This window comes from Nothobranchius furzeri, chromosome 16 (genome assembly GCF_043380555.1).
Source record: "Nothobranchius furzeri strain GRZ-AD chromosome 16, NfurGRZ-RIMD1, whole genome shotgun sequence".
Classification (NCBI taxonomy): domain Eukaryota; kingdom Metazoa; phylum Chordata; class Actinopteri; order Cyprinodontiformes; family Nothobranchiidae; genus Nothobranchius; species Nothobranchius furzeri.
This window is the reverse complement of record NC_091756.1, coordinates 42,005,992-42,026,764: the sequence shown is the minus strand read 5'-3', so window position 1 is coordinate 42,026,764 and position 20,773 is coordinate 42,005,992. Positions and strand designations below refer to the sequence as shown.

General features: G+C 39.7%; 1 protein-coding gene across 1 annotated transcript; it reads left to right on the top strand.

Moving 5' to 3' along the window:
* Window positions 1–425: 425 nt before the first annotated feature.
* Window positions 426–20,415, top strand: si:zfos-911d5.4 (uncharacterized). The gene is made up of 7 exons (XM_015962987.3): window positions 426–636; window positions 909–1,039; window positions 2,070–2,170; window positions 4,180–4,328; window positions 5,901–6,129; window positions 6,235–6,455; window positions 19,705–20,415. Exons 2-7 carry the CDS (start codon window positions 921–923, stop codon window positions 19,870–19,872), a joined length of 987 nt encoding a protein of 328 aa, XP_015818473.3. The 5' UTR covers window positions 426–636; window positions 909–920; the 3' UTR covers window positions 19,873–20,415.
* Window positions 20,416–20,773: the final 358 nt, after the last annotated feature.

Here is a 20,773-nt window from a genome sequence, read left to right as displayed (position 1 = left end):
AATCTGAAATTCGAGTGATTTTCCCTACCAATTAAAATGTATGTGAATATATCAATACATGTGTTCTAAACAACATTTCCATAACCCACAGACTCTTCAGCCTTTCTTCTCTACTTAATTTGAGTCACTCTGAAAATAAAGCAACTGACTGTTATATTTTGATCTCTCTGAGGAATTAAACAAGTTTAAAAATGGAGTAAATCTCAACAAGCTTCATTTCAAGAACAGCAAAATAAAGCAGCTATAATTGATTTATATTTATATTTATTTATTTAATTTCATTTTCCAGCATGAATCTAAAACGAGAGCAACTGAACAGTCTTCCAGCCATACTAGAAGCTCTAGGAGAGCTAAAAGGGTCTTGGCATTGTTCTGGCCCTAAATGCATCGCTGCGGCTTTCACTGACGTCACGTCTCGGTGGGAGAAATCCGACTCTGCAGGTGGCGCACGTGGTCTGTTGTTTACTTCTTCTAGGAACGGTGGAAGTTCCGCCAGAGACGAGCGGGGATTGTGAAACTGCGGGCCTGGATAAAGTTAGTCAGCATTTGGAAGAAGACAGAGCCGCGGAAACGCCGGGAAGATGTCAAAGTGAACACGGTTCCTGAAGCGGTTTTAATTCAGACGGACCCTCAACCGTACGTACAGTTGTTTGTTTCTGTGGAGAACTCGCGCGAGTTCCGTTTTGATCTTTGTTCTTTTCTCAGCTGTGTTCAAGTGCCTGAGCGTCGTCAACAAGCCCCCCCCCCCCCCCCCATGTACAACAGCTGGTGTCAGGGGGAGTGGGCTTTTGTTGTTATTAGATTTACCGACGTGTAATGGATTCTTGTGGTCCCGTAAGAAAACAGTTGTCAAAACTAATTAATCTAAAGAGAAAATTCTCCTTGGATTAATTTTCTGTTCGTTTCAGATTAACACAAGAATGATCCAGCTTGGAAACTTGTTCCCTCATTTCCAATTCTCCTCCAAAGCTCCGGAAAGTGCCCCAAGCCAAAGCCCAAAGCAGCTGCCAACACTGTCTGAGTTGTTACAGCATGTCATGTAGGTATTAAATGACACTACACGTTATTTTACTAAATAAAATAAAAATGTTACAACATGCTTGTTTTTGGCATCAGAAATGACTTGGAATGCTATTTTTAAAAATATTTTTAGTCGTTAAAAGTTGTTTTTCGTTGTTTTATTCATGTCTATAAAAATCTTATTATCTTTCTGAAATCCAATTCATTGAATACAAATTATAGCAAACAACCTTGTTGACTCTCCACCATTTATACTCACACCATCCAGATTTTACTATATAAACCATAAACAGTCTGGACTGGAGGTCTGATGAGTTTAGGGTTGGAATTAATTGTTTTGTGGACCAATCTTCCCCAAGACATTGTCCTTGATATCAGTTGACATTCAGTTGAAGTTTAAAAGCACTGATTAACAACTTTGTTCAGAATACAATCTTGTGATCATCAATTTTGATTTTATTTACTTAATAGGGTTAGAAATGATGATTATATCAAAAGTTCAGAAGACGCTGTTTGGCTTTCATCACACAATAGTGGACTAGACCTTCACTCTTGCATAACCAGAACCCAAGGCATAGCAGGGATGGACCACTAGATAAACCACTCATACATTTGTTGTGGTGAAAGGAGGTGCTGAACCAAAAAGGCAAAACTCATGATTTACTGGTCCATCTACCCAGATACAGGTTGTTAAAATATGGGCAGACTCAGACTTAAAGGTGCAGATCTTTGTCATGTAGGGGAGCTTGGAGTAAAGCTGCTGCTCCTCCATGAAAAGACTTGTTGTCATGGTCTCCTCCCTAGAGGTTTCACGGGCATGTCTACAGATGAGCAACGCAAGGCAAGCTCTGAACTCATCAGAGGGGTTGTGGAGATCGTTGATGAGGACTAGAAAGACAGCTTTTTTCCTTGACCTGTTACTTTAGCAATGCAACGTTGGATGGCAGGGTAGTGGGAGCTTAATTTATGATCTGATGTAAACATTAACTTTTTGTTATATTGCTGAAGAAGAAAAACGTTTTAAAAACTCTGTTTATCTTTAATCACAGTAAACTCACCGGACTGAGGAGGGAAGATGTTTATAGCAACCTTCGAATTCCTGACCAGTTTCAAGCCGCCAAAGATGACATCAGTATTGTCATTCTCACAGGTATGAGGGCATGGCTAATGCAAAAAATCTATCTTACCATATTTTGATGCAAGGAATGCTTTCAGGGTTATTAGTGGAAAAAAAATTCTTTATGTTTTTGTTAAACGTCTCATTTTCTCATGAGGCAGGGGGTGGGCTCTGGTGCTCCTGTTTCAGGAGAGTAGAAGTTTGGGGGGGCTGGATTATAAGTTGTACTCAAATTCAAATATCTTGCCTCTGACTGGCTAACAGCCACTCTACCACTGCCTCTGTTCACTCTTCTTTCTTCAGTAAAAAATGCAACATTGATGTTTTATCTCTATGTAGTGGAGTTGCTAATGCTAATGGTTAGCTTCTACTAGCCGAGACATGCTTTGCTCTTCCCTGGACACCAAGTCAAAACAGCCTTTCGTTGTCGCGAACCAGATGACCGAGTCCATGAATGCTAATATTTTCCTGTGACATAGAAGAGACTATCCTTTTCTGACCTGGTCGTTTTCCTGTCTTTTTTCTTTCTGCAGCTAGTGCAGGGGGTGGGGGTTGAAGAAAGTTTTTCATCGCCAAAGACCTTACTCTCTTACTTTTACTTCCAGGCTCCACCATGATGCCAACAGAAACAGCAAACTTCATTTTTTTTCTTTTTTTTTCTTTTTTGATGATCAGTGAACTGAAAATGGGAACTGCTAGCATTACAGCTAACAGCCGTAAAGCACGTAAAGTGCTCCCCTTTTAGGGCACCTACCCACTGAAAAAAATACAACTACCAGGTGCGGTTGTTGGTCAGCAGAGGGCTGCAGAGTGATGTCAAACATGAAACTGGTTAAGTGTCTAACCCAAAAATCACTGAGATTAAGGATAAAGCTGTAGCTTAAAGTAAAAAAAAAAAAAACCTATCTATTGTTACTTTAAAAATAACAAGTATTATAGTTTCTCAGTGAACGAGCCATTTAAACACAAAACAGTGTCTGAAGGTTCGGTTTGAACCAACACTTTCATAGTTCTTTTTCTGGAGCTGAAACTTGTTCACAAGTGAACAAATAATAATTCAGTCATATTTCTCCAACATTCAAGTCAGGAATGTTCACTGGTAACAGATGTTAGGATGTATCATTGTGCCTATGTGTCTTCCCACAACGGGTTGAAAATCGTTTTTGTTAATCATTGTCAGAACTGTTTTTGTGCCTAAAGAGCATAAGCTTTTGTCAAAATGTTGAAAGTGGCACCAAGACTAGTACTTTACAGCTCAGCTTCATTAGTGGTGCTGTCTGAACTTTCTGATCATCCCTTTCTAACACCATTGCAAGCAGTTAGTTCTCACAGGCTGACTTTATAGCAAACCACGTCATGCCATTAGTTAAAGGGATACTTTAAAACTTTTTTCATGGTTTAAAATTTTTTTCTTAAACCAGTGTGTGCTAAAATGACCCTTTACAGGGCTAAAGAAAGGCCACCCAGCCCTTATCGTGCCCCATGGCCAGAATATTCCACTTACAACTTCAGACTGGCAGACGCTCTGTTGCGACTTATGGAGCTGACATACCTGGCGCCGCAGTCTGCTTCTAGCATGTTTTCTGCATGTTTTAGATCATGAATGATAAATGATAAATGACCCGCACTTGTATAGCGCCTCTCAGAGTAAAGACTCCAAAGCGCTTTACACTACAGTGTATCATTCATCCATTCACTCACACACTCACACACCAATGGTGATGAGCTACGATATAGCCACAGCTGCCCTGGGGCGCACTGACAGCTGATGTGTTTAATTTAGTGATGAATCACTGCTGTAGATACTAAAGAAGGCTGGGAGACATTTCAGCTGCTAGATTAAGGTGTTAAAAAGACCAACGCACAGCGAGGAGATAAGTTTTGCTTTTGGTTCTACTGCTGGGGGGGGGGCTAGAAGCAAGCCCAAACTGCCTAGTTCCCCTGTAAAGGTTGTTTCATAAATAAAACAAAACAATGGCATGACAATAGACATGTTAACAAAACTTTAACTTACATTTAACTGTTTTTCTTTCCTTCTTAAGGCCAAGGAGTCTTCTGTATAGATGTAAAACCCTGGAAAGGGAGCGTGTCTGCTCACAACAAAGTCTGGCATGTACAAGTTAAAGGAGAGGACCAGAACTTCACCAATACCTGCATTGAGCAGATGGATGATCCCCTTAAAGCAATAACGGTAAATTTTGCTAAAACCTTACATAAAAGAAAGAAAAAAAATCTGGCAATGTTAAACTGTCTAGCACACTTAAGCCCAAGGTCCCAACAATTATCCAATTCACAGTTTTCATACAAACTGTAACAAGGTTAAGAGACTCTGAGTCACCGCAACAATTTATATGTAAATTTCAAACGCGACAGTGGGGCTTCCTAAACTTTACAAGTGCCTCCTCAAATTATGTAGACAGACTGAGGGGGGGCAGGGTGAAAGCAGGCAGGTGCCTAAACACAGCTGTGACCTTACATAGCTGAATATGTTAGGGGTCATTCATTTCCATTTCTATTGATGCTTTAGTTTGATGAAAAGCTTGATGGAAGAATTTTATGTTAAACACAATCTGCACTGTGGAAATAAGTCTTCTTGAACTGGATTGAACTGGATTGGTATTAACTTCATTAACCCACACATAGTAGGTCCAGCTCTGCTCTTTGTGCTGGATTGATGTTTTAAAATTAGTAATTGGTGGGCAACCTTTTAGTCTTATGTGTAACTGGGAAAAAAGCCACGTCACAATAAAATTCGTGCTGGGGGTGACCTGTAACGCTTTTACTTTGGTGAGCCTCACCAAACATGTGTTTTTATATGAGGGGAAGAAATAAATGCAGTGTTTCCCAAATCAATGAATATTACATTTAATGTTGACTAAATAAATAGCAATTGTGATTTATTTTTTAGTAATTGAGCTGCTCTAATTTTTGGATTGAAATGAAAAAATACTGATTTCTGAGTTCTGTATGGCTCGTAGGGGACATTGGGGGCAGCAGTAGAGGTTGAGCAGGTTGTCCAATAATCAGAAGGCTGCAGGTTCGATCCCAGCTCCAGACAGAGAATTCTGCAGTTGTGTCCTTGGGCAAGACACTTTACCTGCTGGTGGCGCCTGTGCTCTGCAGCATCGCCTCTGTCAGTGCAGGGCATCGGTGTGTGAATGGATGAATGATGCACTGTGGTGTGAAGTGCTTTGTAGTCCTCTGACTCTGAAAGGCGCTATACAAGTGTGGCTCATTACCATTCATCATCAAAATATTTGGCCATATTTTAAACATTTTTTGTCCATCAGCTTTGAGTGTTTACCTCCACAGCTGAGGTCTTTGCTGGGCCTTGAAAGGCTGGGGATGTAGCTGGGCAAAACCTCATAGATTCAATGTGAATCACATTAAAACACTTCAAAACAGATGTCTGAACTTTTATGTCTTAATGCTGACTTTTATGTAAAAATAAACACAAACATTTTGCTAAAATGTAGATTTGTTGAAAAGAAAAGTGCACAATAAAGCAAAGCCTTTTTTTTACTGTAGCTTGATGATTGTTATGATTTGATATGATTTACACTGAGATTGTCTCCTCGAATAGAAGGTTCAGATGTTTTAAGCAAGGAAAAAGAAAGAAAATGCACAAAATGTTTGCATAATTTAAATACTTGGAATAATACAAAGAAAAAACTGAAGAAAAGCGCAGCGAACTCAACCAGATGCCCCATTAATTTGAAAAGTAAACATATTCATAACACATTCATTTGTTTGTCTCCTCTAGACCAAAACAACTCATTTATGCAGTCATCTGAAGAGGAGTGGAGTGGCTGTTCGCAGCAGTCTCTTCTTCCCGAGGGTCATCTTCCTCTCCCCAGACTGCAGGCTGGATGAAGAGCTGATGAAGAGGAGGGAGCTGGTCTCTCACAGCCAGATAGACGACTTCCTCAGGTCGTTCAGGGAGGGCTATGTGGCCTGGATGACTGATGCTGTCACCCCCTCCTGGATTTCAGGTGACTGTAAAACACAGAATTAATTCTAAAGTACACCTCTATTTGTAAAAGTAGAGTAACAGTTAAATTAGCTTCCAGTTCAGTTTCTGTTTTTCTATCCTGCAGGTCATCTGTCATACAGGCAGATGGAGTCGGCGCGGGAGGTCCTTCGGAGGGTGGGAACGTGGGATATGGTGCAGCTGCAGTGTGGAGAGCAGCTGAAAGGTGACTATCATGGCTGCCAGTTCATCGCCCTGGACCGCCAGGAAACCGACACACTGGAGTTTTCTAGAGTCAAGACGCTGTCAGCTGATTCGCTCTGGTTTCTGCTAGGCCACGTTCCCCAGGTCAGTCCGGTGTCCCGATTCTGATGAGCTGCTGGTGCTTCTGAGTGGGCAGTAAAGCCCAGAAATAACCAGCAGAGGGCAGCAGTATTGTATTAGTGCCTCATGCTAAACATTTTACTCAATTTGCTCCTGTGGTGAAGGGCAGGATTCATTTTTGTTAACATGGAACAAATTAAATTATTATTTAAGAGCATTTTAAGGATTTTTTTAAATGTAAGAAAATTATTATTTGAATGTAAGTATATGCACTTAAATCTAATATGGGACCATTAACAGACATTTAACTAAAACAATAAATCTTACTGCAGTTGTACAACACTCGAGAAGAAACTGCTGATAAATGAACTGTGCCTCTTTAAATAAATCATTTAAAATTTAGAATAAAAATTGCCAGTGATCAATTTCCAGGGGAAAGCTCATTTTATGATGCATAAAAAGCTGAATTAGCCTTTTTGTTAACATGCTTGGCAACCTTCACTCTAAAGTACACTCTGAATTTGTTTGAATTGACACTTCAAATGTTAATTACTGCCTGAACTCTGCAGTTTTTCATTGAGAATATTATTTTTGCCTGCCTGCAAGATACTGGTCACTGAAGCTCTTCTGATTCAGTCATGAACCAAGTCACGTGCCAAAAATAGGATCTACTCAGAGTCTTATATGTGTATTTTATTTTATTTTTTTGCTTTTCTTTGTCTCAGATGTAGAATTAAAACAAACTTGGTATTCTTCTTAAATGTTCTCAAACAACAAAGGGTGTTGTTACTGATGGTATGGCACATGCACTTGTCAGTTAATTTGTTGAATGAAGTAAACATTAACCCTAACCCAGGACCAAGGGGGCTGACCTCTGGTCAGCATCCATTACCCATTCACATCCCTCAGCACCCAAACACTCAGCCGAGGTTTTCCGTACAAGCCTGGGCTTCTGTTCGCCCGCCCACCCACCCACCAATCCCCCATCACCCAGACTGTATGCACTCTCGCCTCCAGCTGCTGTGTATTTGATACATGACCCAGCAGTCATTAGACAGTCTCCAGCACACTCTTTTCTTGCCCACGGGGACACACGCCGCAGCAGCAAAATATATTATTCTCTAAGAAATTTTTGCAAATTTCAATCATACAAAGAAAATAATATGAGCCAAAATGTGCTGCTTTAGGTTTTACAGAATTCCATTTATGTAATTCCAGGAATAATCAGAAAGGGTGGATTTTGTGCACTAAACAGAGTTAGCTTTGTTCAAACGTCTGTTTCACATGCCAGCCACTTTACCGATGCAGCAGCTGCAGAAGCGAGCTCGAGGGGTGGCAGGGAAACCTAATACATCCCCTGGGCATATTTTCAGGACTCAGAAATAATGCATGCATTTGATTTGTTACTTGTAAACACACAGAGTAAAAAATCCTGCGGTGTGACCTACGGTTTCACTCGGGCATCTGTTTGCTCTGTAAGAAGTGGCATCAGACTCACTCACAAAGCCACCTCTGGGGCTCCCGCTTTTTTTTATGTCTGGGTAATTACTCTGTAGTGAATGGGACGTCTACATGCCCCAAAGTGGAGAGTGATAGAGTAGAGTGGCTGTAATTTATTAATTATGGTCTATATTCTTAGGCCACGGTTCTGGCTTCATTCAATTTGTATGGATTTAGAGGATATTTAGCGTGTGTGTGTGTGTGTGTGTGTGTGTGTGTGTGTGTGTGTGTGTGTGTGTGTGTGTGTGTGTGTGTGTGTGTGTGTGTGTGTGTGTGTGTCTTTTAACTTGCTTGTGTCTCTTCCTATTGGGATGTTTTTATAAATATTCCATTGAATTCAGAAAAACCCCTCTTAAAGTTTCTGTCTCTGAGCTGATCAGCTGGTTAATGGAGGTGAAGCCACCTACAGAAAAGCCAGGAAGTCAACAGCCACGGGTCAGGATGAGGACGGTGGTTGCCGGAGCTACATGCTGCCTCCCTGATAGGCGAAAGATTCCATACAATCGGAGCTTGTTAATTGAACTCCTTCCTCACATTCCTCCCAGTCTGGTCGTCTCCCCGGCTGAACGTGTCTCGGACTTGTAATGGACCGCTCACTGCCCGTCGTGCTCGGCACTGAAAAGGCAAAGAGGGGGAGACATCAACTGCTTTGTGGTGATAATGAATGAAGGCACACAAAAGGCTGGGAGCAGGTCATTTACAACGCCTGCAAATTCTGCTTCCTAAAAAGATCACATCGGCAGTCGCTGTGACCTTCTGGACTTGTTTGTGTCTGCATGGGAAAATAGAAATAAAGACCTTTTAAAAAAGATAGTTCTATTATTACTAATAAGAATTCTTAATAATCACCTCAGCTAGATCAGGAAGGCTTCTTGGTCAATTCATTTTACCAAAACCATAGAGCGGATGCACCAAATGTACATTTTAACCTGGATGGTTTTCTCCTCTCAACTCTCCTTGGAAACTTTTCCGGTTTATTCCCTATAAAAACTAAAACTACAAATTATAACTTGCACCGTATTGTACATTGTAAATGTAAATGCAATGTAATTGCAGGATTGCTCTTGAAAGGAAACTGCAGTTGGGAATAATTTGCACAAGAGTGCGTAGGAAGCTGCCGAGGAAAAACTCCCCGTGTAATTACATAAGAGAGGGATGCTGCAGCATCACAAGTGTGTGTAAAGAACTAGTGAAGACACCAGCACTTATGCTGTGGAAGGCAATGATGAAAGCTGCCTTGTTATTACGTCTGATTAAACCTATGAAATCAATTTTATTTTCTCTCCAGCACTGAGTCTCAGTCAAGAGTCCCATTAAGAGACTCTACTTCTGTTGATCTGAATACGACTCGATGTGTTTCACCTCATTTTATCCCTCAGTGTGCTAAAACCATCCTATAGGACCCTTCATGCACTTTTATTTTGTTCATCTCTTTAAAGACCAGCCTGTTGGGGTGTGTATGTCTATGGTTGGGGTCCATGTTTCCTAAGAAACACATTCTTACTGAACATGGAATGAACAGGGTTTGCTAATTCATTAGATAATACTGGTCATTTAAGTAGGTTATAGTATCATAAAAACTACAAATACAAAAGCACAGGTTAAACTGGAAAAGTACATTATGGTGCAAAAGTCCATGTATGTCATTAATCCAGCTTAGACTGAGAGACCATCTAAAGGCTCAGGAACTCTTTGCAACTAGCTAGTTAACTAGCTGAGTAGAGTGTGACACTTTGAGTCTAGAAAAATTAACCTTTTCATAATATTCTAATTATCTGAGATTTTCAATGTGGGGTTTTCGTCAGCTGTAAGCCATAATCATCACAGTTATAACAAATAAAGGCAAAAATATCTGGCTTTGCAAGTAATGAGTCTATCTCATGTATTAGTTTCACCTTATGAGTTTAATTATTGAAATAAATGAACTTTTGAACTGTATTCTAATTTTTCCAGTTTCATTAGTGTCACCAGGATTTAATATAAAGTTAAACAAACATTGAAAAGTTGAAATTTTAAATATAAAACAAAAACAAAAATAGAAAAATTCTAAATGGGTCATGGTGAGATCCATATAAAATATAAATGATTATATATATAATTCTTTAACAATTATTTAAATATAAAACTAAATTCAGTTTTTTATAGTGTGTGTGTGTGTGTGTGTGTGTGTGTGTGTGTGTGTGTGTGTGTGTGTGTGTGTGTGTGTGTGTGTGTGTGTGTGTGTGTGTGTTTGTGTAAATTTATTTTTTTGTATCAGATTTTGGGGGGTACTGGCCCAAAATCTTAATAAAATCTCCTTTAGCTCAGTCATTTGCTTTTTGTGGATTCAGGATATTACAGTGATCTCCTCAGTAACCGGTTCTCAGATATGATCAATAGGGATTCATGAATAATGAAGAGGACCGAGTGGAGCAGAGGCACTTAATTACAGCTTCAAAAGCCATTCTTGTTAATTGTAGTGAATAAAGGTGCTGAAGTGGACTGCAGCACCGTTAGACTTTTTTTTCTTATTTTTTAAATACTGAAAAAAAAGAACAGCTGAGATGACAATTTTCTCAAACCACATTTAGTATTTAATCAGAGCACGTGTGTTTATCTGAACAACCTGCAAGTAGACTTTAGTTGTTAGAATATAAAATGCTGCATGTCCAAACATGCTGCAACCTTTGTGTCCAGTGCATTCAGCATGTAACTGCCAGCCTAGCCATCTATTATGGTTACGTGAAATTACAGATAAACTAGTTAACAGACACTTTGGCCCTTTGTCTGTTGTTTTGATAATCACCCTTAATAACGGACGGCATCAATATGGTCTTTAAACCTGATTTGAGAGTTAATGGAGTCAGATGGGGATAGTCAGTGTATGCTCTGGGGGTAATGTTGTTAGAGATGTTCGTAAAGACCAAATTAAATCAGTCATAGATTGTGTCCTCTCAAGTCAGCCAGACGGCCAGACCCATTGAGGAGAAAAAGGAGGGGATTCATATTTTAACCTCATGGAAAATGCACTTATGTGGATGGAAATAAAGTCATGGCTGGGTGGCTGGATGCAAATGGTTATTGGAGAGTTTAATGGCTTCCTGTTAGCTGAGGCCGGCTGTTTGGAAGCAGCTTTTCAGAATGTAACCAGCTTCTTTTCTCCTCTGCATTCATGGCTTTAGACAAATGTAATTATTGGCATAAACGGTAATGTCACCACATCAAAGTTGAGACATTCTAATTGATGGTTTATGTCTGGAGCTTAGCTATGATGCTGGAGGAAATCCTGCAGATATTCCTCTAGCTTTCACTTATTGAACTAGCAAAGCTTTAAAACATTTAGCAGATTACAATTTATTACATAACAAACTTGCTTACTTCTAAGTGTCAAAGTGAAATTCTAGATCATTTAGTCTGAGTTTTCAAAAAAAAACATAAGCATGGAAAAGTTATTCAGTGGGAAACAGTTTGACATACTTAAAATCATTTAAAATGATTGGGAAGTTCTATTTAGGTTATTGTTTATAAAAAAAATAATTGTAAAAAAGTATAATCATAATAATGCATATCAGCCAAATGGTAATGGTTCAGCTGCTCAGTTAGTGAAAAAAAACATATTTAGTTTTTGGCAATAATGAAATTACATCAATAAAGCATGATTACTTTTTAAGCAAGATCTCTTTCTCCTTTTCAGCTTAAAGCAGAGTGCTTCAGCATGGTTTGCCAAAATAAGAGCATGAAGAGACATCAAGCGCATAAGATAGTTCAATACCTGTGCAATACCAGATTTACGTAGTATGTCTGTGCCCCTTACAGTATGCTGCCTAGTTCTACAACCCAAGTTCTTCCTTTTTGTTTATTTTGTGGTTTTTAGTGGTCAAAGGTTACAACAATAGCTTACTGTCTATGTGTGTATGCGTGTACCTTTGTTATTATTTTTCTTCTAATTATTCTCTTAAGTGTTGATGCAGCTGTAGCAAGTAAATTTCCCCCACTGTGGGTTCAATAAATTCTATTCTATTTTATTTATGATAATCTCTGTTAATCTTCCTTTCTTATATAATTCTATTTTGAAAAATGCCATCAGAAACAAGTTTGGTCACTAGTAGGCTTCACCTTTAAAATGTGCCTTTATAGCCTACAATATCCAGAGTTCACATTTTCCTGCATTTTCCTATTTAAATCAACAGGTAGCAGAGTTGGGCTGTTTAGGCATGATTTTTGATTTGTATTGATTCTAGTTTGAAAAGACTATCAAAAAAGCACAATGTCCCTGTTCTGTCTAGCACAAGAATTAAATAAAAAATAGTGAAACACAAACCTAGTGGATAAACATAATATTGCACTCAGAAAGGTGGTGCTGCTATAAAAGCAGAGAAAAGCTGCTGCAGAGGTCCTTACTGCTGAGCAGCGTAAACATGTTGTTTTTATCTGGAATTAGACAAATGGAAAAATATTACTGCACTCTTCAGCTCAGAGAGCGAGTGTGAGTGTGTGTGTGCGTGTGTGTGTGTGTGCGTGTGTGTGTGTGTGTGTGTGTGTGTGTGTGTGTGTGTGTGTGTGTGTGTGTGTGTGTGTGTGTGTGTGTGTGTGTGTGCGTGTGTGTGCGTGATGGGGAGGTTCATAATTGGAATCAATGGAAGCCTTTTTTGACTTAGGTCATGCACGACTGCTTTGCAAAAATGTCTTAAGAGAAACATGGTGTTTATCCTTTGGAAGTGGTGGATGGTCACCTCCCTTGGAAGGTATGACAGAGTAAAATACTTTTTGCAAGAGTGTGACAAAATAATTGTATTACTAATCTTGTTTTTGTCGATTATATTGTTTCTGTGATTGTTAGCATCTGAAATATAAGATAAAAGGCACATTTGCATAAATCAGTGTGAATAACCATAATGAGGCTAATTTTAAATATGGAATGTCGTAATCTAATAGGGCTTTCACACCAGTGCCAGCTGTACTCTGCCCAGATACGGAAAGAAGTGTTCACATCCGCATAGCCTGGATTTTTTTCAGCGTGCAACCTGAAGTTTTTTCAGCCCTCTTCCCAAGGCGTTCTGCTTCGGGCTAAACTGGTCCGCCACACCCACTGGCAACTGACTGGCCAGCTCAAATTCATGCCTACCTTTAGGGGGATCCAAATAGAGTTAACCAGCGGGGGCTTCCCACATGTGCCATTTATTATCATTCTGGTTACTGAGGATTAAACATCTCCTCTGACTGAAGCCGTCTCTTTTACTCTGTCTCTCTCTGAGGAGTAAACACACACACACACACACACACACACACACACACACACACACACACACACACACACACACACACAGACATACACACAGACATACACACAGACATACAGCCAGCACTACCTGGCTTGAGCTGCGTGAGGACAGACACAGCAGAGCTGGATGCAGTATCTGAGTCTCCAAAAGCAACACTGCCGTCGGTTGACTTTGTTTAATTTAAAGGAGACTCCACGGACTCCTTCGCGAATCTTTTGCCCCGCCTACGTGCTCAGAGATTACACGTTCCTACGGGTGCGAGACCCGGACTGGGCCAGATGTGGAAGCAGCATTATGTTCAATCCGACATTTAGGGTATAGTAGATAATTATTAGTGGTTTCAAACTTTCAAGTCAAATCACTCATCAAATTTGTTAAACTTTTCCCAACTGATTAATATTCCCCATAAAAGTCCATTTTCAAAAATGATTCATCACATCACCTCACAAACTTGTTTCAGTTCATTTCCACAATATTTTGTATTGCCAACTAAGACAGAGTGTGTTCCTCCATGTTACCGCCCACCTGTGTTTGGTGAGACACGACGTAGAACAAAGAGGCCGCCATCTGAAGCTGGTGTGGCGTTACGCTCATTCAGAGTTCACCTGAAACACTGCACCCATGGCTCCAGGTAACAGGCCCTTCTGTCTGATACCCTACTGGGATTTTTTTACTTTATCAGGGAAAGGATCTGAACTTTGTGAATGGCAATACACACAGGTGGTGACACGTCCCAGCCCACTTACACAGGTCCTCTCATTAATCACATTTGTCAGACACATGGGTTTGTAGTGGGTAATCATAATGAAACATCCATCCAGTGTGCAGCATCATGTCAGAAAGCACCCTACCTAATCTGAATCTGTGCCGTTATCATCCTTAAAGGGTAAAACATAAAGAAAACTGGTTATCAGTGTCAGGAAACATTTCCTTTTGGATGTAAAATGAACTGACTTTTTGTTTTTTGAACGGTAAACCAGAGGCAGGATATCGGACTATTAGCAAACGGTAAATAAGGAGAAGGCGTTTGTCCGGCTGAAACGTGAGGAGTGATGTCATTCATACGAGTCCCACGGCTCTGAAAGAGAAAGGCTGATGAGGGTAGACACTGATAGGTAAACTCTCAGCCCCTCGTGTTACACCCAGCCTTCGCCCCTAGGGTCCTGTCCTCAACATGAAGTGCTACATACACAGCATCACACTAACACTAAGGCCTGTTAGTGCTTGAAACTCTAATAATTCTTGTGTAGTTGTGGACAGTTGAAAGGGAAAGGTGAGATATTAATTTAGCAGCTATTGATCTATTCGTCTCAGCCGAAGGTGGTGAAGCTGAGACAAACTGAATCTCATGGCAGATAGATCAGAATGTTGAGCTAAAACGTTGTCCTGTAAGATGTGCGACTAAATCTTCAGATGTTTCAACTTTCCTTGATTTCTTTAGTTTTTTTAACAAGTTATGCTCAAGATGGCTATAACATCATAAGTTTTCAACAATTCAACCAAGTTTATATAGCGCCAGTTCACAACAAGAATCTTCTCTAGGCACTTTGTAAAGGAAATATTCCAGTTGAACCTACTTATCAGTGCATTGAGTTCAGTTCATTAGACCATTTAATTAAAAGTTTCCTATGTGAGGAAACCCCAGCAGATTGCATCGAGTCACTGACTTGTGCCAGAGATTTTACAGCAATCCCCGGACTACATACAGGTTTCCTTGGATCATCTGAACTCAGCCCATTGTCTCCTTTTGCCTTTATTTAAGGGAAGGAATGGGAATGAGGGTTATGTGAGGTCATTTTAATCTGCATGGCACTTTTGGTTGCATCGATTGTATGAAAAGCGCTTTATAAATAAAGTTTGATTTAATACTAAGCAAGCATGTAGCAACAGTGGAGAGGAAAACTCCCGTTAAACAGGGAGAAACTTCCAACAGAGCCTGGATCAGTATAAGCAGCTGTCTGTTCGTTTCAGGAGCGTACACCGTGTGCTTTGTCTCTCATAGCATTCAGCTCCATTTTAAACTGTATGACTTTTTCGCAGGTCAAGAGACATGTTCTCACACCGTACGACCCAGCGCTTGTATGTGACCTGGTGCTCACACTGTAGCAACACGTTGTTGAGAGTAGTGTTGAAGAAAGTAGCAGAGTGTGGAAACGTATACATTTTTAAACTCTAGTGAGAAGGGCATTGTTATTTATGCGTTCTAGGAAAACTATTTCTATCTTTAGTCTTGTAACCTGTGTTTTTCTGCTGTCTTGGCGGGATCATGTTTGTAAAAATTAAATCCTATCTGTCTGAACAGGGGAAAAAAATCATTAAACTTGGATTGTTATAGGTGTAATACGTACTTTATCTATCCAGTATCATATTTAGCTTTGAACACTTACCTTAAAAGGCTGAAGGAGTAGCGTGCAGTGACAGCTCCCAGACATGCTGAAAAACACCTGACAGTCAGGTTTCTCAGACCACACAGAAATCCTCTCTGTGGGCTTTTATTTTCCTTATTTTTTGCCAAAAATGCAAGAATTTCCCCCTCTTCTTCTATTATTGTTTCAGATGAAACAGTATGCTATCTGCCTGATAAATATACACAAATGGTTTCACACCACAAAGAAACTTTACCCGATAATTTAATGCCTTCTGCTCCCATTCAAACATTCAAAAGCATCATTGTATCTGACATATGGCACTACAAAGATGGAGGTACTCAACTTTGGTTACCATTAATTAGTTAATTGCTGATTACCAATGATTATGCCTATAATTTATTAGAGTAATTCTTCTCTGATGTTCTGGTCCTGGTTTATACACGTCTGAGCCACCAGCTGTCATGGAACAATTTTTCTCTTCTTGCGTCCCAAATTAATAGTCACTCACTGACTCTGAAGTGCCTGACGCTATTGTAATACAAGCCATGTGGCACTCGGCCAGGGCTGCAATACAAGACACAATTGTTTAGTGTTTTCTTTTTTTCGTCTTTCTCCCCTTTTAATGCACACTAATAAGTAAGTAAATGGTGAAAAGATGTGTGTCTGAAATCGCAGCGGCCTTTGTTGTAGATAATTAGGTTAGCAGCGAGAGCGTGCAGGTGCTGAGGGTGTGCTGTGCGCTTGTGGTGTGTTATCGACTTGCTCATAGGCTGTCAGGGGTGTCGCACTTCCCATCAGCCCCAAAGCTCAGCAACCTCTTCACTATTAAAATGATCACTTTCAATAGCAGACAAAGGAAAGAGGGAACATATCCAGTGCAGGGTATTTTCCCCACCTCTAATGCTTATCTGCCTTTTGATGTCGTCGTAATAAAAGGCCTATTGGGCTTCCACAATGACCTGCAAAATGGACAAGGGCCGATATACCAGGCTCTGACTGTCGCTAGCATTAACTAAAAGGCCTAGACATTATGGAGAGCCAGGGATGAAAGTACATGGAGAAAAAAAATAATTGAAAAATTGCCTAATGCTAAAGTGAAAGAAAATGGAGCTGTGAAAAGGCACTGTAATATTCTGTTATCCCCCGTAAATGCAGCCAAACAAGAGATGCGGCGTGGCATTCTTTTTGAAATGGATGTGGTTCAATTACCTGCATGTCTAAATCTAGTTAAGGCTTCCATTGTCAGCCTTGAAACATAACAGGCAGTTTTGATGTAGTGTTAAAGTGTATTATGCCCTACAACCTACATAAAATCACAGAAGGGATGACTCCATTCAAGACGTGGAGGGGAATTAAAGCTCACACTGAGGACAGGGTTAATTTAATATTTATTCTGTTGGAGACTTCTGTTTGGATCCCTGTTTTAACACAGATGCTCTGCATTTTAGCACGAGGATGAAAAAGGGTGGCTGTTAAATAGCTCTTCAGTTCATGTTTGATTTTTAATAGAGAAATGTTTGAGAGAGATGAAAAACAATTTGATGTTTCCAGATTTGTTTTGTATTAGTTAAAAAGTAGAAAACTGGGAAGTATTTTGCAAATTGTTGTTGGTTTACGGATGTTAAAATCGTGCAACTACATTATTCAGTTAAGAAAAGTTTAAATGTTAAGCACTAGTCACCTATAATATGTGATTTCTCTAGGTATCATTTGTGTTTGGGCTTACATGGACAGCAGCGCTCCTGGTGCATCTAGGAGATGCTATACTAGATCAGAATGAGATCATTTTCAAGTTCATATTGAGGAGAGCATCTTTCTGCTGTAAAAGCTGCTCTCGTGTGAGGTTTTATCCTTTAATATCAGCTGCATCAGGTCTTAAAGCTTTAAAGTTTGTATCTTAGTTTAACTGTTGTGACTAATCTATGATAGCAGATTCCATTAAAGAACAAGTTCACTGGGAAACAGTTTTTTATTTGTCATCTCTGAAATATGATCAGGAACTCTGAGTTTAACATGCAGGTCTACACTACACTGTAAATTAGCATTCATGGACTCGTTCATCTTGGCTCGCGGCGGGAAAGATTGTTGTTGGTTTAGCATCCGGGAAATTAGCAGAGCATGTCTCGGCTAGTAGAAGCTAGCTATCAACATTAGCAACTCCCCCACACAGCAGAGCTCCTTCAGGCTTGTGTTATTTGTGGAGATAAAACATCCATGTTGCAAAGTAAACAGAGTCATGTTGCTGTTAGCCAATCAGAGGAGGAATATGTTTCCAAATCCTGCCATCTTCTGCTCACCTCTTCTGTGGCAAATTTTTACTTCCTGAAACAGGAGCACCAGAGCTTTTTTTTCCACATAGATCAACTCACAAGGCGTTTATCTAGACCACTGCAAATGTTAAGAAAAATCAAGTGAACTTGTTCTTTAAATGCTGATTCGCAAATCAAACCGATGAACTTGTAGAAGGTGCTAATAATTGAATGTATTCCACTGAATGGACAAAATCAAATATTTGTTAATGTTGATTTCTAAAATAAAATGGCAGAAGTTAGTAATTTTCCTATGATTTTATAGTTAAGCTGTGGTTTAACTTCGTTTGACCCAAAGCTGGGATCAGGAGCCCAAGATGGGTCATCATGATACACTAAGTTTGAGGTCTTGAGACTCAAATACAACTGAAAAATTATTTCTCAAAGATTATTTCCACTATAAGTGATGCTTTTATTTCAATTTCTGTTTTTATTTTAGCCTTTAAAATTTGAAGCTGTTTGTGTTTCATGATATTTGTTTGTTTGTACTATACTGTACTATTTATACTAGCAATGTTTAAAAACACATTCCTGAACTTTACGGATATATGCTCTCTGTCGTCCTCTCAAGGCTTACTGCGTAATTACTGCAACAGTGATTTTTACTGTCGTAAAATCAAATCTCCGTCAAGTATAAGAGGTATGTTTATTGGCTGTTTTCCAACTCGCGTGCCCAAACAAACACATTAAGCAGCATTTCAGCATTGAATAAAGTTTTATCAGGACTGTTTAACAACTTTATGCCCAACCCAACTCAATAACCCCAGTGAAATAATTTATTACCTATCCATTAGCAGCACGGCAAGGCCAGAGTCCATAGTACATGCTGTTCTTTCAAAAAGAGCTCTCAAGCGTGGAAAAGCTGGCCCTATTAACACGTTCTCTTTTTCTTTTCCTAGATTCTTCTCATAAGGGATTTCCAGCTTTCTTTGGTTGATCTGCCATTGTTCAAGTCTGTAAACTGCGGGTCTACCACATACATATATACGTAGACGCCCCATGTACTGGCACTGCCGCCAACCGCCATTATAGATGGGTCTCCATTCGCTCTCGGTGCATTCATTTCTAAGGAAGGTGCCACCCTACTAAAAAAACTGGTAAAATCTGTATAGTGCAGTAAACAGACGTGGGACCCCATAACACTATCACAGCTCTGAAAATGCCCATAAGAGATGATAGTGATGCTGCCAAAACTTAAAGCAAAAACAAAAAATAATAAAATAAACACATTTTTAAGGTGTAAAAGTTGCAGAATGGGGCTCTAAGTGGTTCAAACAAATCCATTCTATTGAATTTAAGGGTCAAAATATAAAAACCTTAAACTTTAGGAGCACAAATCTATAACCATGTCTCCAAAACCTTCCTGGTATTATAAGAACTCGGTTTATGGTTCTGTAAAAAGACAAAGGTGGTGTTGAGCACAACATTTGTCGCAACCTTTGCTGTTAATTTCCATGTTGGTTGTGAAACAAAACTAATATACAAAATGAGTTATGAAATTTAAACTTTAAAAATGGTTTTATTAATACATGTAGCCCTGTTTGATCTTTACATTTGTCTTTTAATCATTTTTAAGTCTTAATTCTTAACAAACTAGTCTATTCTACAGATCCAGCTGCTGAGCAACAGCTTGAACATGCAGAGGTCAAAGGTGAATGGCATGGCTGAAAACCAGGGGTCAGAGTTCACAAACTAGATCACAAAAACGAGAGATATTCTAAAAATATGTTACAAAAAGTACATAATTATGTTTACCTTTCATTAGAATGTTTATGTACTAAATACTTTAAAGTTAAATGTAATACTGTTCAAATGTCTGTGTGTCACTGTGCAGGTAACAGTTAAAATGTACAAGCGTGGCTCTCACAGCTGGCTGGGTAAATCGCTGAATGCCACCGCCACCATCCCGTCCAACACCATTGTGATGTTCAGGATCAACGGAGAGGAGTTTGACGCCAAAATCCCAGCAAACACCATCCACAGCATCACCCTCAGCATCTGATAGGTGATGATTAATGGGAGACTTCAAGTTTTACAAGAAAAACACAAACACCTATCAGTTAGTGTGATTTGATGCAACATTACAAATATCACGATCAAGCTTTGAGAGGAAAAAAGCCATTTTTATGATTATTCTTTCCAACAATCTGTTAATGTCCTCGCTAATTAGCCTGATCAATTCAGTCATGTTTTGAATTTCTAGAGCTGGCCCACACTTTAGTTGATCTATTAATGAATCATTAATCCAGCTGATTGTGTTGCATCAATTCAAGCCACGAGTGTTTAATGTGTTAATTGCAGCGGTTAAAATCGGGTGGCCTGTGGAGTGACGAGGATTGCTGCTTCTGTGGGTTTAATGGGAAGTTATTTACAGGCTGTTTAGAGAGTGCAGCCATAAGGTGATTTATTAACAGGCTGCACAGCACAGGCTCAGCTAACAGCTTGCAATTGTATTTAGTGAGCATGGTGGTAGCCAAAATGAAGTTATTTCCATCAGGATATCATTGCCTTTAGCTAACACAATAAAAACAGCTCTATCTCTCTATCTTTGGTCTGTTTGTGTGGCTTCTTTACCTGAAACATCACTCCTCACTCCTGTTTACTGTTTTACCTGTTGGATGATTCAAACCTGGCTTTGCAATGATTATTTCCTGCAGAATTTTATTATTAATGATTTTTTTTTTTTTTTGCGTGTCAGTTTTGAAGAATTTAGATAACTCGTCGTCGTCGTCTTCCTCCGCTTATCCGGGTCCGGGTCGTGGGGGCAGCATCCCAACTAGGGAGCTCCAGACCATCCTCTCCCCGGCCACCTCCACCAGCTCCTCCGGCAGGACCCCAAGGCGTTCCCGGACCAGATTGGAGATTTAACCTCTCCAACGTGTCCTGGGTCGACCCGGGGGCCT